Raw genomic sequence first — 17,379 nt, forward strand, 5'->3', positions numbered from 1 at the left:
TAATTCGAAAAGGTATGTTTGGTGCAAGTACAACTCTGCTCATCACCAGAAAAACACTATACCAACAGCGACGCATGGGGGGGAAATCATCCTTTGGAGATGTTTTTCTTCAGGTGCCTGGAACTGTATCCTTAAGTCAAGGAGGGAGGAAGGAATGAAGAACAGTTTCACTGAACATCTGCGTGAGTGATCTGGAGAGAGCTGCGCACAGATCGCATGCCATCTGGCAGACTCAAAGTGTTTTTGCAAATAAGAGTGGGCAAATATTGCTACGGACGGCACGGTGGACAACTGGTTAGAGCGTCTGCCTCACAGTTCTGAGGACCGGGGTTCAATCCCCAGCCCCGCCTGTGTGGAGTTTGCATGTTCTTCCCATGCCTGCGTGGGTATTCTCCCCGGGCACTCCGGTTTCCTCCCACATCCCAAAAACATGCATTACTTGAAGACTCTAAATTGCTCGTAGGTGTGAATGTGAGTGCGAATGGTTGTTTGTTTTTGTGTGCCCTGCAATTGGCTGGCAACCAGTTCAGGGTGTACCCCGCCTCCTGCCCGAAGATAGCTGGGATAGGCTCCAGCACACCCGCAACCCTTGAGGATAAGCGGCATGGAAAATGGATGGAAATATCTCTACATTAAGATGTACCACACTGTGGAGACTTTTACAGTGCATTCAGAAAGTATTCACAGTGCTTGACTTTTTTTCACATTTTATGCTGCAGCCTTATTCCAAAATTGAATTCATTTTTCACCTGAAAATTTACACACAACACCCCTTAATGTGAATTTTTTTTTTTTTTTTTGCAAATAAAAAAAAAAAAACTAACCTCACATGTACATAAGTATTCACAGCATTTGCCACAAAGTTCAAAATTGAGCTCATATTTCCACTGATCATTCTTGAGAGGTTACTACAGCTTTATTGGAGTGCACCTGTGGTACATTCAGTTGATTTGACATGATTTGGAAAGTCACACACCTGTCTATACAAGGTCCCACAGGTGACGAGGCATTTTGGAGCACAAACCAAGCATGAAGTCTAAGGAATCGTCTGTAGACCTGTGACAGGATTGTCTCGAGGCGCAAATCTGTGGAAGGGTACAGAAAAATGTCTGCTGCTTTGAAGGTTCCGATGAGCACAGTGGCCTCCGTATTCCATTTTGGGGTGAGGTTGTAACATAAACTGTGGAAAAAGTATACTGTAACACTCTATACCCAAAATGGCTGAGTAGTTATATGAGCCAAAGTGCTGCAAAGTATTTGAGGGTGTGTATATTTAAGCAACCACATTATTGTATGGTTATGTTTTTCCCTTAGATATTCCTTAAAAACATCTATTCAGTTGTACTGGTTATAGGTCACATTATCTGGGAATATTTTGAAATTATCATTCCATTTCTTTTATCCATCCATCCATTTTCTGAGCCGCTTCTCCTCACTAGAGTCGCGGGCATGCTGGAGCCTATCCCAGCTATCATCGGGCAGGAGGCGGGGTACACCCTGAACCGGTTGCCAGCCAATCGCAGGGCACATACAAACAACCATTCACACTTCCATTTACACCTATGGGCAATTTAGAGTTGTCACTCAACCTACCATGCATGTTTTTGGGATGTGGGAGGAAACCGGAGTACCCGGAGAAAACCCACACAGCCACAGGGAGAACATGCAAACTCCACACAGGCGGGGCCGGGGATTTAACCCCGGTCCTTTTCCAGTAATATCACAAAATTTGAACTTGTGTTTTATCCACGGTTTTCAATCTCTATTTTCTACCAATATATTTTTGTTCTTAACTTCCATTAAACAGTCGTACACAGTTCACCTTCCATTTACCTTATTTAGTAAAATTTTAAGTCTTGCCTTTTACACATCCCAAACACAATGTATAAGAATAAGAATGACCAACCCTTCCAATACAGGCATGCCATGAGCTAAACAAGAAAGGAAGAATGAATACAAATGGGCCTGCGACCCTAGAGAGGATAAGCAGTATGGAAAATGGATGATTAATACAATTGGAATTGATTTCACAAATATTTTTTCATCTTTAATAGGGAAGCAGAAGCAGCATTTTACAACAAGACGCCTAGAGCTGGCAATAGTTTATTCATCATTCTCGTAGTCAGCAGGATTCTTCCTCTTGCTCTGCTCATGAACACTGTTGCCCCACGAGTAGGTCAGGTACATGAGGGTCATTGCTGCAAATGAACATATGGAACAGCATATGCATTAGTTCAGCTTTTGTAACCTTCTGTGCAACCAACAAAAAAAGAAGCTACGGATTGCATTTTGTTCCAGTGAAGTCAATATAATTTATTCGACTTCATTCAGACAATTTCTCTTATAAGGGAAATAAAAAATAAAAATGGCTAAATTCTGTGTTGAGACTACATACAGGTATGTGCCAAAAACAATTGAACATCAAGGGAAAGTCCATTTATTTCAATGTTTCAAAGTGACACTTGTATATTAGTTCACCACACACAAAGTGAAATATTTCAAGCCTTTGTTTCAATTTTGAGGATTAATGGCAGAATGACCAAAAAAATAAATCTAGTATTTCACAAAATTTTAATATCATGACAAAGTTCAACATTGTAGGCTTCCTGTGTCCCAAACTTGTCAGCTAATTAACACAAAACGCCTGCAGAGGTTTTCCTCAGCCTTTATACAGTCTCAGTCTGGCTTAGTAGACTTCAGGATCATGGGGAACACTGCTGACTTGACAGTTGTGCATAAAATCAATGACACCCTCTATAAAGGAGAAAAGCTCTCAAAAATAAATTGCAAAAGAAGCTGGATGCTCACAGAGCGCTGTATCAAAATACATTAACAGTGTTTAGAGGAAGGGGAAAATGCTGCCTGGAAAAGTTGCACGAGAGACAGGCATGACCGCAGCCTTGAGAGGATTGTCAAGCAACGGCGACCCAGAAATCTGGGGGAGCTCCATAAGGAGTGGACTGAGGCTGGTGTCCGTGCATCAAGACCCACCACATACAGATGTCTGCATGACATGGGCTACAGTTGTAGCCCTGAACCAAAAACAACATCAGAAGCGTCTGTGCTGGGCTAAGGTGAAAAAGTACTGGTCGGTTGCCCAGTGGTCCCAAGTCCTCTTTTCAGATGAAAGTAAATTTTGCATTTCAATTGGAAATCAAGGTCCCAGAGTCTGGAGGAAAACTGGAGAAGTACAAAAGTCAAGCTCCTTAAAGTCCAGTGTGAAGTTTCCACAGTCGGCAATGGTTTGGGAAAGCATGTCACTTGTTGGTGTGGGTCCAATGTCATTTAACAAGTCTGCAACCAACGCAGCTGTCCACCAAGAAATTTTAGAGCATTTCATGCTTCCCACTGCCGACGAGCTTTTTGGAGAAAATGATTTTATTTTCCAGCAGGATTTGGCACCTGACCACAAAGCAAAAACGACTAACACCTGGTTTAATAGCCATGGAATAACAGTACTTGATTGGCCAGCAAACTCGCCTGACTTGAACCTCATTGAAGATTTATGGGGTATTGTCAAGAGGAAGATAAGGGAACCGAAAGCCCGAAATGCAGACAACCTGAACGCCAATATCACAGCAACTTGGCCTACAACACCTAAACTGTGCCAAAGGCTGATCATCTCCATGCTGTAATTAATGCAAAAGGAGGCCCAAGAAAGTACTGATGGCATATTACTTGAATACACTTTTCAGAAGACAAACACTTCTGTGTTTAAGATCCTTTTATGTTGGTCACGTGAAATATTCAAATTTTGTGAAATACTGGATGTTTTTTGGGGTCTTTCTGGCATAATTATCAAAATTGAAACAAGGCTTGAAATATTTCACTGTGTGGTGACCTAATATAACAGGTTTCACTTTTTGAAACAAATTGAACTGAACGGACATTCCCCTCAACATTCTATTTTTTTGGCAAATACCTGCATGTGCTTCTGTTTTACTAAGTTTAAATGTATTTCAAGCATGTGGGAGGGCTTAAAATGTTTTTTTTTTTTAGATGGCGATAGATCACATCACGGGTGGGTCTGGAACATATCCCCCGTGATAAAAGGGGGTTCACCACTGTAATCTAACATTATTCTTACACCACTGCACAAGATAGTTTGTGTTTGTAACTTCGTCATAATTACAGTAACAATTTGCCAACCACTGCAAAGCAAACAAATTAAATAGTAAACAGCAAGTACAGCAGTAGTTGAGTATCATCACTGGTCAAACTGGTTCACTGCACAAATCTAACCTCAAAACGTAGTACAGTATGTCAAGGCTGTCATAAACAGAGGACTGTGTAACTGTGGATGTGATTGGATTTTCAAATATTGTGCGACTGTATTCCACCACATTGATAAATAGTGAACAGTGTAGAAGATACTCACGAGGGGCTACTTTGAAGAAAGACGACGTGAACCTTCTCCACACATTGGGAATTCCCTTCGAGAAATAGTTTGGGAATGCCTTCTGCTCAAAGGGGGACAGGCTGTATGTGATGACATGCCTGATCCTGGCCAAATCTCCAAAGTGACGGCCCATGTTGAACCGAATGGCAACCGAACTGTGAAACACAAAGGACTACAATTTGTGGACGCGATTAGAAAGCCTATACGAGACGAGAAGCCAAAAATGTGCTAATTTAAGTAAACATGACCGGACATGCATAATCAAAATAGCAATTCAGTTATTGCTAAATGATTGCGAAAACAAAGTTGAGTCAAAGGGCAACGGCAAGTTTTAGCATTAGCTTCGGTGGCCTGGCTACAGCATAGACCTTGAGCCATTTCGTCTCTGGTCGTTAAGGGAGGCACCCCACAGGCAGAGAAAGGTCTTCTTAATCCACCGATCAGTGTTATTAGAGATGGTCGTCTATCATCGCTGCACGAACACTAAAGAGTTTGTATTGCCAGTGATACTTACCGTCCGTCTTGTCGTCGTCGTCGTCGCTTCCTGAAGGTTCCCGTGTCCTTCGTTTAGGACTATGTGGAGTCCAACGTACAGTGCTTTACTGCCATCTAACGGCTTGGAGACCAAATCACTGCAGGATTCCATGATGTGATTACAGACAGCACAGAACTTGTGCAAAAACAAAAAAAAAAGGTCAGCGTTTAAGCGTGAACAAGCTACTGCCCATATTGTTTTTAACAACAAATTTTAAAAAACAACCAAAAAGACCAAATGTATGCATGCTGTTATTTATTTCCCAACTCTTCAGAGAACGTTGACCTATTTTCATCAGTTTGAATATTTGGAAGCTGAACACAGACAGACAGTGAATTCACATAATTGGCATAAATAGACAAGGCATGCATGTAGTCACATTTAACCAGTATAAATTCATAGGTATGCAGTCACTTAGTGACCAGAATTAATAAATACACACGGACACCTTGACATCTTTCATTCTGGACATTTTGAAGACAGCCGCCACTCAGAACAACTCTCTGTAATGCCCAGGAATAAAACAATATGTAAAAGGTTTGATAAGATTTTGTGACTGATTTTTCTTCGCTTTTGGTCCAGAACAGGGTGAATTAATACGTACTGTGTTAACTTAAATAACGACAAACTACCCACACATAAATTAACAAAAATAAAAAAAAATAATAATAATAATAATAAATCTACTACACATTTTTTCATCCAGTGTTTCATATCAGTACTCTATTGCAAAGGTGAAATGGGATGAATTTGCATCTTTTCTGATAATGTATCAAAAAAAATTAAACATTATGTGACATTTTCCCCCAATGTTAAAATACATTAAGTTAACACACCTGCTCCAGAACAAACATCTATGCACAATGATTTTAACCCTTGATGAAATCACAGAGCCTGGTCAGAACATTTTATGTTTGAATAGTGGCCCAAAGGTTTATGGTAATATTTTCATTTTGAGTGAGGGTGAGCGGTTTGTCCGTTTGTTGTTTTAGCGGCAAGTGCACCTGGTTGCCACCATGTCTTCAAACTCCTTGTAAGTATAGGAGCCGTCTTCAAAGATCATGACGCTCATGGGGTTGTAATGGGAGGGAATGCACGAGGGCCTCGGCACAGAGGAATCGAGCTTCTCGTATATGATGTTTTGTACCATGGTGTGGACCGGTGAACCATAGATGAAGCCACTGGTCCGCGGGCAGATGCCTCTACAGTACCTGGGGTTATATTTGGGTGGGAAAACGATCCAGTCATCCAGTTTAAGCTGGCTAAATCGCACTCTGAAATCATATAAAGCACAGTAACTTGTTGGAAATTCCGAGCCTGAAAGAAGCTCCGGCAAGTGGATGTCCAGGCTTTTATCGCTTCCTTTGCTCTTTGCCGACTCCCTCCTTAGCCGCCGTCTCTTGGCTCGAAGCACTTGTTGATGGGATTTGAAAACCATCTGCTCATTAAGCATGTTTGCAGCAGTGGGTGGCAATGTCTGGTGTGACACTTTGCTGTCATCATGAAGATAAAGCAGTATTGGAGGGGACCCCACGGTGAACTCCAAATGGCCTTCGTTCCCAGGTTGCTTCTCCACGGGGCAGACGACATTGATGTGCAGGTGGACATTTTGCTTTGGGAAGTTTGAAGGCGGCAGAAGAAGCTGAGTGACGTCAACTTCCACCCAGTTCTCTCTTCCCAAGCCATCCGCAGTGGCCGTGAAGTTCACAGCTTGGTGGATGCCGGGACATAGCGGACACTTGTTCGAGTGCTCCTGCTCCTTGATGCTCAGGAAGCACACGGAGTTAATGTGAGTGGAACTGTAAAGCAGTGTCACCTTCCTGAGCTGTTCCTTTTCTCTAACTCGATCAAGGCTGTAGGACAGATCCAATGTGAAACGCTCTGTAAGAAAATGGGTGAAAACAACAGTGTTAAAATATACTCACAATTACTGTCCATTAGGCATGGGCTGGTATCAGATTCTGACAGTATGTTATGCTATTTCTGCCAGTTATATTATAAATATAGTTAAGCATTGTTGTAAAACAACATATGCATACTTTAGACTATTTGTGTGGCTTGGCTGTGGCTGAGACTTGTTCGCTTAAAACCCGGACATGCTGTGTTGTCGTTCAGCTGAGTTGAGTGGGTGGGTAACAATCACAAAGTGGGCAGGTACTTGAATAATTGGTAACTACACAGAAAGTCCTTTGAATTTACTTGAACAGGTACATTGGTTGCACATAATTAAAATGTGGTAAATGTATGCATTTTCTCCTCTTTACCTCACTTAACTAATGCTTATAAATCTAACAGTAATATTAATTGTATTATGCAAGTGTACAGGTATGTAACACCTATTCATTATGTAAAGTTAATTTCATCATGTCCAGGCTTTAATGTAGCTTTAAATTGATTCTCAATGTTAATACTAAATGAAGGTATTCGACTGCATTAAAGTAATTTCATTGTCGCTACACTGCAAGAAAAACCAAAAGAAACTGAATTTACTCAATTTGAACATATACATTGGTTGTGCATGATTATATGTGGTAAATTGGTGTGATTTAAGGGGAAAATTACTTAATTTACTACATTTTAATCAAGTCCAACTGATGTACTGTACATGTTAAAATACATTTTATTCAGTGTAGTACCAAATTTAGCTCAAATATTTTTAAATTTGGCTTCCCAAAATGTATTAAAACCATATGCATAACTGATTTGCACTAAAGAGAAACAATTCCATACTCAAAATGTATTTTAACATTTAATCTTTTAAACAGAATCTTTAGAATTTCAGTTTGAAACAGCGCAAATACAATTGTCTGCTACTTCACAGCTTAAAATGACAAAATAGAGATCAATAAAATATACAAATCAAATAAAGATTATACAATAACAAAATATATAAAAAATAAACTACAACAGTCAAATATACACAAACTACAAGTCTGAGGAGTCATTCTATTTAACGGAAAACCCATGTTAAAATAAATAAAATACAAATTTAAACTGGAACTTTAACATGCTTTTCTGTTGACAGCACATTTACTGCACCTAGAGCAGGAGCAGACTGTTTTTCAGGACTCTGTTGAAGAGTTTCCTGCCATACTTGGCCATAATCTTTACCACTACCTCAAAGGTGTAACAGGTCACTGGGGTATCTGAGATTATTGTATAAATGAGTCTAAAAAGCATAGCAATGGCTAGTGCTACACTATGTAAGTTTTGCAAAACCTTGATGCCTTCAAGGACAACTCCATCATACAGAGTCATCAATTGAGGCATGTTCTTTGAGGACATAAATGCCCATTGTAGTGTCTTCAATGGTCTCAGTGGAAGCACTATCATCCAGTCCCTACAAAAAAGCAACAAGGTAAAAAATTAACCAAAGCCAAATGAATTCTGTTTTTTTGCAAGAATTCACACCATGTGTACTTGCACTTTTCTCATTCCAAAAACTTACTCCAGTTTTACAAAAATTTAGGTTTTCACCCACAAAATTCCCATGCATTCCCATGACAAACAAAATGCAGTCACATCCTTCCCATTCAAAATTAAAAATCCAAAAATTTCCCTCACACCAAAAGCCACAATTTATCAAAAGTTTCCACATTTTTTACACAAACAAAATTGCTATTTTAGGTTATATTCTAAATCAGTCTCTGCTCCAACATTTCTTGACCTATTCAAACCATTCCAACTACAAAATATTTGACATGCCCCAGATTTCCTCATTACCAAAATTCTAAAGTTGTCACCCACATCTCACATTTTGTACCATGGTGTGGTAAACACTTGCCACATATTCTTGGACTAGGTTTCTGGATCTTCATCCATGTAGCCACAGACTCCCTTGATTATGCACTCGTGTCCAGCATCTACATCGTCACACAGCGGAATTGAACACGAGAACATAATTTACATCAATAGTAAATTAAAATCTGTGGTGTCACAATTGTGTTTTTGTTGAGTCTATTAGTTAGTTTGATGATGATAGATGGCTATAATTTGGCCACACAGTTTTGAACAAAAAAGATAATTTCCAAGTTATTACAAACAGGAGATAGATTATACACTATCATCCCTTGTCCATTTTATGACACAATTAACTCCCATTATAAGTTTCAATATACTATAAACCCGGTGTTATAATGCTTTTCCTATGACTGCTGAATGAATCATAGCACTGGTGTGTCCATCCATCCATTTTCTGTACCACTTATCCTCACTGAAGCTCCAGCATGCCCGTGACTCATCCCAGCTATGTTCGGGCCAGAGGCGGGGTACACCCTGAACTGGTCGCCAAACAATCACAGAGCACATAAAAAAACAACAACCATTCGCACTCACATTCACACCTACGGGCAATTTAGAGTCTTCAATCAACCTACCACGCATGTTTTTGGGATGTGGGAGGAAACCAGAGTACCCGGAGAAAACCCACACAGGCATGGTGAGAACATGCAAACTACACACAGGCGAGGCCAGGATTCGAACCCCACTCCTCACATCTGTGAGGCAGATGTGCTAACCAGTCATCCGCCGTATTGGGGGGTGAAAGAAGACAAAAAAAAAAAAGTTTGGTGTGTATTTATTCCCCTAAACCACAAAATGGAACCAGAGAACAAATAATTGTTTGTTTGCAAAGCCAAGCAGGTTATCTCCTAGTTGCAAGGTGCCATTTTAAAGTTAAACTAAGTTTAAAAGAGTCCATCCTTGAGGACTTGCATGCTGCCAGAACTAAGACAAGAGCGTGCAAAATCCTCTCGGACCCTCCACATCCCGGTCACTGGCTCTTCCAGCTCCTTCCCTCAGGTAGGCGCTACCGATCAATGCAAACTACAACTAGTAGACATTCCAACAGCTTCTTCCCTCTTGCAATCAACTTCTTAAACACCTAACCTACAATTCCATGACAACATGCAGGCAATTGTTTGACTTGAGTTTGTTGTCACATTTCTGTGGGGCCAATTATACATTACTCGTGCACTCACTGTAGTAGTCTCGCCACGCTGAACTATTTGCATATCTGTTGTTGACCAATACTGGCCACTCATGTCAGAGTAGCATCTGCTCCATTTGCACACTGATTGAGGCGTATCTGCAACATTTGCACAATCAACATTGTCCCAGATTAACGCACTACTCGCTTGAAGTCTCGGCGCCCTTTGCACCGGACTATTGCAATATCTAGCAACCCTTTATTGCTCAGTGACTGTTTTTTCTCAATGTCTTTATGTCTCTAAAGTGTTCTCTGTCAATTGACTGTCTGTTGTCGTACTAGAGTGGCTCCAACTACCGGAGACAAATTCCTCGTGTGTTTTTTGGACATACTTGGCAAATAAAGATGATTCCTAACCTAAAATAATTAACATGGGAATCACTTCCAAAATACCTTTAGTTAAATAACACTGGGGAAGACAATTTTTGGTAAGTTAGGTCTGACAGCCGTTTATAACACATTTTTTGGTGCGGAATCAAAACTGATCTCAGTTTTTCCTCGATCACGTCAAGTTTTTGAACTATAGATCCCAGTTTTCTTAAAAAAAAAAAAAAAAAAAAGGAAATACTGTACTTTACAGATGTGCTTGTTTCATAAAACCTTTAAAAATATTGACATACAATGAAATATTGCAGTCATGCCTGTTTATTTAACACTTATGTTTTACAAAGGATATGGCACAAATCCTCTTAATTCCTACTATGTTAGCTTTCAGTATTCAGACCCTTTGCTGTGACATTCATATTTAACTCTGGTGCTGTCCATTTCTTCTGATCATCCTTGAGATGGTGCTACACCTTCATTGGAGTCCAGCTGTGTTTGATTATACGGATTGGACTTGATTAGGAAAGCCACCCTTGTCTATATAAGACCTTTCACCTCAAAGTGCATGTCAGAGCAAATGAGAATCATGAGGTCAAGGGAACTGCCTGAAGAGCTCAGAGAGAGAATTGTGGCAAGGCACAGATCTGGCCAAGATTACAAAAAAAAAGTCTGCTGCACTTAAGGTTCCTAAGAGCACAGTGGCCTCCATAATCCTTAAATGGAAGAAGTTTGGGACGACCAGAACCCTTCCTCGAGCTGGCCGTCCGGCCAAATTGAGCAATTGGGGGAGAAGAGCCTCGGTGAGAGAGGTAAAGAAGAACCCATAGATCACTGTGGCTGAGTTCCAGACATGCAGTCGGTAGATGGGAGAATGTTCTAGAAAGTCAACCATCACTGCAGCCCTCCACCAGTCGGGGCTTTATGGCTGAGTGGCCCGACGGAAGCCTCTCCTCAGTGAAAGACACATGAAAGCCCGCATGGAGTTTGCTTTATTAAAAAAAAAAACAACACCACCACCTGAAGGACTCAAAGATGGTGAGAAATAAGATTCTCTGGTCTGATGAGACCAAGATTGAAGTTGTTGGCCTTAACTCCAAGTGGGAAATGTGGAGAAAACCAGACACTGCTCATCACCTGTCCAATACAGTCCCAACAGTGAAGCATGGTGGTGTCATCATCATGCTGTGGGTGTGTTTTTTCAGCTCCAGGGAGATTGGTTGAAATCGAAAAAAAGATTAATGCGGCCAAGCACAGGGATATCGTGGATAAAAACCTTCTCCAGAGTGCTCAGAACCTCAGACTGGGCTGAAGATTCACCTTCCAACAAGACAATGACCTTAAGCACACAGCTAAAATATCAAAAGGAGTGGCTTCAGAACTCCGTGACTGTTTTTGAATGGCCCAGCCAGAGCCCTGACTTAAACCCAATTGAGCATCTCTGTAAAGACCTGAAACTGGCTGCCCACCAACATTCACCATCCAACCTGACAGAATTGGAGAGGATCTGCAAGGAGGAATGGCAGAGGCTCCCCAAAACCAGGTGTGAAACACTTGTTGCATCATTCCCAAAAAGACTCATGGCTGTATTAGCTCAAAAGGGGGCTTCTACTAAATACTGTGCAAAGGGTCTGAATACTTATGGCTGTGTGATATTGTAGTTTTTCTTTTTTAATAAATCTGAAAAAATGTCAACAATTCAGTTTTTTTCCTGTCAATATGGGCTGCTGTGTGTACATTACTGTGGGGGAAAAAAATGAACTTAAATGATTTTAGCAAATGGCTGCAATATAACAAAGAGTGAAAATTTTAAGGGCGTCTGAATACTTTCCATACCCACTGTATTAGCACAATTGAAGAGAGAACATGCACATGTATGGGCAATTTGGAGTCCTCACTGTATATATATCGCAGGGTTATTCCGGTTTTATGTTCAGGATTTTGACAAACACGTAATAGTGCTTACCACTTTAGAGCTTTTCTGAATGCAAAAATGTTCCTGTGGGAAAAAAATGTGTTAGTGAAGTGAACCAAATGAACTGTTTTAATTAATGAAGACCACAACCAAATATTACAAAAGCGCAAAGCGATACAGCAAAACTCAATATGTTCCCTGTGCATTCTGTCATACAGCGCTAACTTCGTTTGCTCCGTATGTCACATATTACATATATAGATACATATTTTTGTCTTTTGCTCTAAATTAAGCCATAGTATGACTCCAAAGACAGTCAAATGTGTTCTTATATCAAGTATCACAACGAAGTCTTGGACTGGAGACTGAATGCTTTCATTTCCTCCTTTATCACCCCTCAATTCCATGCCTTAGGCATTGCTCCCATCTAGGGGTACGGACATCACACAACACTCAGCAACGTGACCCAAAATGTAAACAATATATACAGTATATTTGCTCTCTGTGAAAATGTTGTACAGTAGATACAAGTTTTCCAATATCACCTTTTAGCATAGTTTTAACCACACAAATAGAGCATTTCAGCTAGTAACTAAACTAGCAGCTAAATTATGGGGTGCCGTTTGTAAAGCGATTCAGCCTGAAAATAACAGCAATATTTTGTCACATTTAGCTACAAACAGTGGTTACATTTTTTTTTTACAAATTTTCTAGTCACTTTTTTGCTCATTTAGAATATTTGTCAACTCGTTAAATCCAAATATTAAATGTCACACCTAAATGCTAAATATATATCTAAATATGATTAAATGTTATGGACATAAAAATGTTAAATATATATGTAAATATTAAATGTGTTATATATAAAATGTTAACTATGAATCGTAATGTTATAAATATATTGTATAAATGTAAATTTAAATCTTAAAACTAAATGTTACATTTATATCCAAGTGTTAAAGCGATATCTAAATATAAATATTAGAAGTGAAGTAGAAGAAAAAAGAAAAAGGGGGTGGGAACAAAACAAGATTAGCATCAGCAACAGTTATTTTTCCCCTCCCCACTTGTTTTTCCAAATCCACCTCCAGGATTGACGTCCACTGTCTTGCGGCCAGCGAGCAAGCACTCTGAGGCGGGCAGGCCTCAGTGTGTGGTCTGTGACTCTGGCGGTCTCTGGCTGGTTCTCTTTTCTTCCCCCTGCCTCCCACCCTGCGACACTTCAGAAAAATGACACTAAACACTCAAAGTACTCATCAAATAAAGTTTCCATAATTGGTTTGTTATTTCAGTGAGTGACAATAAATTTCCAGGGCTCAATTTCCCTGTATAAGATTATTTTTTATTTTGTTATTTGACGGTACAAACGCACACCTTTTATTTTGGTACTTCCGTTTCTTGTCAGTGTGATTTGCATATTAACTAAATATTTAGTTCGACCCGAAACATTCCGATTTAGCATTTAATTTATATTTTTTTATATTTAAATGTATATTTAACATTTATATACATTTAACATTTTGTTTTAATATATTTAAATTTAAGATTTATATTTAGATATAGATTAACATTTATAGATGGATTTAACATTTAGATTTACGATTTTTATCCATCCATCAAATTTCTGTACCGCTTATCCTCATTAGGGTCACTGGCGTGCTGGAGCCTATCCCAGCTATCTTCGGGCGAGAGGAGGTGTACACCCTGAACTGTTCGCCAGCCAATTTGTATTTAGATACATTTAACATTCAGATTTCACATTTTAATATCTGGATTTAACTTAAGTTGACAAATATTGGTAGGTTAATTCAAGACTAAATTGCCCATAGGTATGAATGTGAGTGCGAATGGTTGGTTGTTTATATGTGTCCTGCGATTAGCTGGCGACCAGTTCAGGGTGTACCCTGCCTCTCGCCTGGAGATAGCCGAGAGAGGCTCCAACACGCCCGCGACCCTAGTGGGGATAGGCAGAATTCATAAATGAATGACAAATATTGATCTAAATGCGCAGAAAAGTGACTTGAAAACTCACCAGTTTTTTTTATCACATTTCGAAGCTAAATGTGTTATTTGTGGTATGAGCAGCTTTTACAATCTGCACACATAGTTAAACTAGCTAGCACCTATGCTAGTGCTGGCTAACGTTACTTAAAACCTGCTGCCTGTGACAAAAAAAGAGAAAAACAAACGTATACATTGGGTAAGTTATCTTCAATTTGTGAAGAAAACTCAATAGAGATGCACCATTTGAAAAACAACGAAGCAATTTGATGAATTTACCTTTTCAGCATCAGGAGCTTCTCTCTGTCGAAAGAGGCACAAAAATGACTGCCAAGTTTGGTGATTTCACGGGCATATGCAATCCAGTTCTGGCCGGTTTTCAGTTAATGTAGCAGTCCAGGTGGTCACCAAACAATTACAGTGTTCTAAATTAACGAATACATAGTTTTAATTTTGATCAGAATCAGTTCGACTTTACATAATAAAATCATATTTGAAAGAGGAATGTGAATGGATTAAACTCCTGCATCTGCGTAGCCTACCCGTCCCGCAGGAGCCAATCATGTTGAAGTGCGGCGGGTCTTGCCGAGAAAGCGCATGGGATTTCAAAAGAATGTCTGTGAAATGGGACATTGCCTTTCCGAGTGTTTCGTCTTGTGTAATTTCTTTAGTCTTTTGTAATAATGTTTCTGGTTTTGTTAATTTATTTTCTGAAATGTAAAAGTGCTTCGGGTTTTGTTAGGTTTCCGAAATGTAAGTGTTTCACAATTTGTTACATTGTTTTGCACTTCCAGGCCACCGTAACATCACCAATACATGGAAATCTGATCCAGTCTTTTTGCAAGACTTGTGCCGTTAATTGCCTTTTGTATTCAATGGACAAATCGCAAAGACGTCAAACTTAAACCATGTCACACACTAATTTTGACCAACGTTATGCATAAAACCGTAGAAAAAAAATTTGATTTTGATGGCACGGGACCTTTAAGCATTTTAGACCGTCCCTTTACTATTGCTTGTGCAATATATCTTGGTTTGCCAGACTTGTCACATGACTCCGTTTCACCAATCAATGGAACGGTTGTTGTTGTTGAAGTGGCATTCACCCAGTCCGGGTTGAGCCGGCATCTTCATTGGCCTGGATGGTGTCCCGAGCAAAGGTAGCCCAGGCAGGGTGATCTTCTACAATGTCACTTGTGCAAATTTCCCTGGTACCTCCGCATGGTTCACCTGGTTAGTCTGTTGGCGTAAGCTACTGAAGAGCTATATATATTTATATATATATTAAAAAAGCATCATGGGACTAGAGACCCCATTATTGTTACACTCCCATGAAACATCTAATGAGCAAGCCACGACAACGTAACTAGTAGCGAAGTTTGACCATTTGACCAACAAAGCTGAGCCAGGTAGTCATGTGACATGACCGCACACAATCGCCATGCCCCCTCACACAGAAGCAAAGTTTTCAAAGTGACTTGTTTACATGAACCATGGCAGAAACCTTACACCTTAAACCTTACTTTACCTTACAAATAGGCTCCAGCTGTGGTATTGAAAATGGATGGAGTACGGAAAAAAACAGCACTGTTATCCGTGTCTGCCTAAAATGTTGGCATTTCAGCCTACGAGAACTACACTTGAACTTGAGAAACATACGAGAGGATGTCTCAATTTGCATTTGCAAAATGTGCTGTGGAATAAAACAAGCAGGTCAATCCACAGCATATGAATGCACATCGCAGTTTGAGCGACCCATTCAAGTGCTCGTTTCCTCGCTTTAGAAAGGGTTGTGCGCATTCAAAAAGAGCAGGGAAGAAGAACAAAATCCACAATGTATGCACACCACTGAAGTTGTCAGCATTACTGATAAATGTGGATGAATCCATTTGTCTAAATTCATTCATTCATTCATTTCCCATACAGTTTATCCTCACTAGGATCGCTGGCATGCTGGATCCCATCCCAGGTGTCTCTGGGCAAGAGGCGGGCCCCACCCTGAACTGGTCACCAGCCAATCGCAGGGTACATATAAACAACCAATCACTCTCACATTCACTCCTTCGGGCAATTTTGAGTATCCAATTAACCTACCATGTATATTTTTGAGATGTGAGAAGAAACTAGAGTACCTGGAGATAACCCACGCAGGCACAGTGAGAACATGCAAACTCTGCACGGGCGAGGCCGGATTTGAATCCAGGTCTGTGAGGCAGATGTGCTACTAATCATCCACCGTGCCGCTATCGAAATTCAATATAATCAAATTATAAAATTACACAATCTCTGCCTGGTGATCTGATTGTGCAGTTTTCACAAGTGTAAAAAAAGTTAACTTAAGACCATTTATGGTGGCTGAATTTGCCTTATTTTTATTATTTCTAAAAGGTTTGTTATATTGTTGGGCTATTTGAAAATGCATATTCCCATTTTATATTTTTGCCATTGGTGCACTATTTAAAAAAATAAATCAGCTAATAGTTGCTCACTATAGTTTTTTTCCCCCAGTAATTATTTGGACGACTACTTTTTACTTGTACTTATGTCTTATTCTAAAGTAACTATTGAGAACAATATCTCGCTACAAGAACCCACTTCCGCGTGGGTTGGGTCAGAAAGATAATTTAAAGAAGTTTGAGTAACTCCCTCGTTGAATTCAGTGGCGAATTACCACTGAAGTATATTTTTCAGATATCTGTACTTGACTAATTCCGATATATTTCTGACGACTTCTGAACAGATATCTGGACTTTGTACTCATTTGTCGCCGCAGCTACTAACTTTTATCATAGGCTAATAGACCCCTCCACTGTATTCTGCTGGTGTTGCGGTCGCTTCCACGGTGCAGCCAATGTCGTGTCGCAGTTATGCTCACCTTTATGGCTTTTAGCAAGACAATGCTCCTGTGGCTGGATCAGTCTGACGACGTTGTAGACCGCGTCCCCTTCTAGACTCCTTCGAGCTCCGGACGTTCTCTTGAACACATCCGTCAAATACTTGATGTACTTGGGCTCAGGTTTGATCTTTGATGACGGGTTCCACCTGGAGCCTCCGTGCTCGGACAGAGCTTTGAACAGCGGGGAGAGGATGGTCCCATAGGCGTACTGGCTCAACCCGCTCAGGGAGCACCGAACCGGCGGCGGGCAGCTGCTGCTGACCAGCAGCAACAACAGTACAGCGCGAAAACAACGAAGTGCAAGTGACATCAACATCTGCTTTTT

At 40.2% G+C, this 17,379-nt stretch overlaps 2 protein-coding genes across 2 annotated transcripts; both read right to left on the bottom strand.

The window, feature by feature from the left end:
- Window positions 1–2,021: 2,021 nt before the first annotated feature.
- LOC133407626 (cytochrome b-c1 complex subunit 8) lies at window positions 2,022–4,989 on the bottom strand. The gene is made up of 3 exons (XM_061685700.1): window positions 4,914–4,989; window positions 4,379–4,554; window positions 2,022–2,198 (listed from the first exon to the last, which is right to left on the bottom strand). Exons 2-3 carry the CDS (start codon window positions 4,530–4,532, stop codon window positions 2,104–2,106), a joined length of 249 nt encoding a protein of 82 aa, XP_061541684.1. The 5' UTR covers window positions 4,533–4,554; window positions 4,914–4,989; the 3' UTR covers window positions 2,022–2,103.
- A 933-nt stretch (window positions 4,990–5,922) lies between these two features.
- On the bottom strand, window positions 5,923–17,379 carry gdf9 (growth differentiation factor 9). The gene is made up of 2 exons (XM_061686145.1): window positions 17,034–17,379; window positions 5,923–6,815 (listed from the first exon to the last, which is right to left on the bottom strand). Exons 1-2 carry the CDS (start codon window positions 17,368–17,370, stop codon window positions 5,923–5,925), a joined length of 1,230 nt encoding a protein of 409 aa, XP_061542129.1. The 5' UTR covers window positions 17,371–17,379.

This window comes from Phycodurus eques, chromosome 9 (genome assembly GCF_024500275.1).
Source record: "Phycodurus eques isolate BA_2022a chromosome 9, UOR_Pequ_1.1, whole genome shotgun sequence".
Classification (NCBI taxonomy): domain Eukaryota; kingdom Metazoa; phylum Chordata; class Actinopteri; order Syngnathiformes; family Syngnathidae; genus Phycodurus; species Phycodurus eques.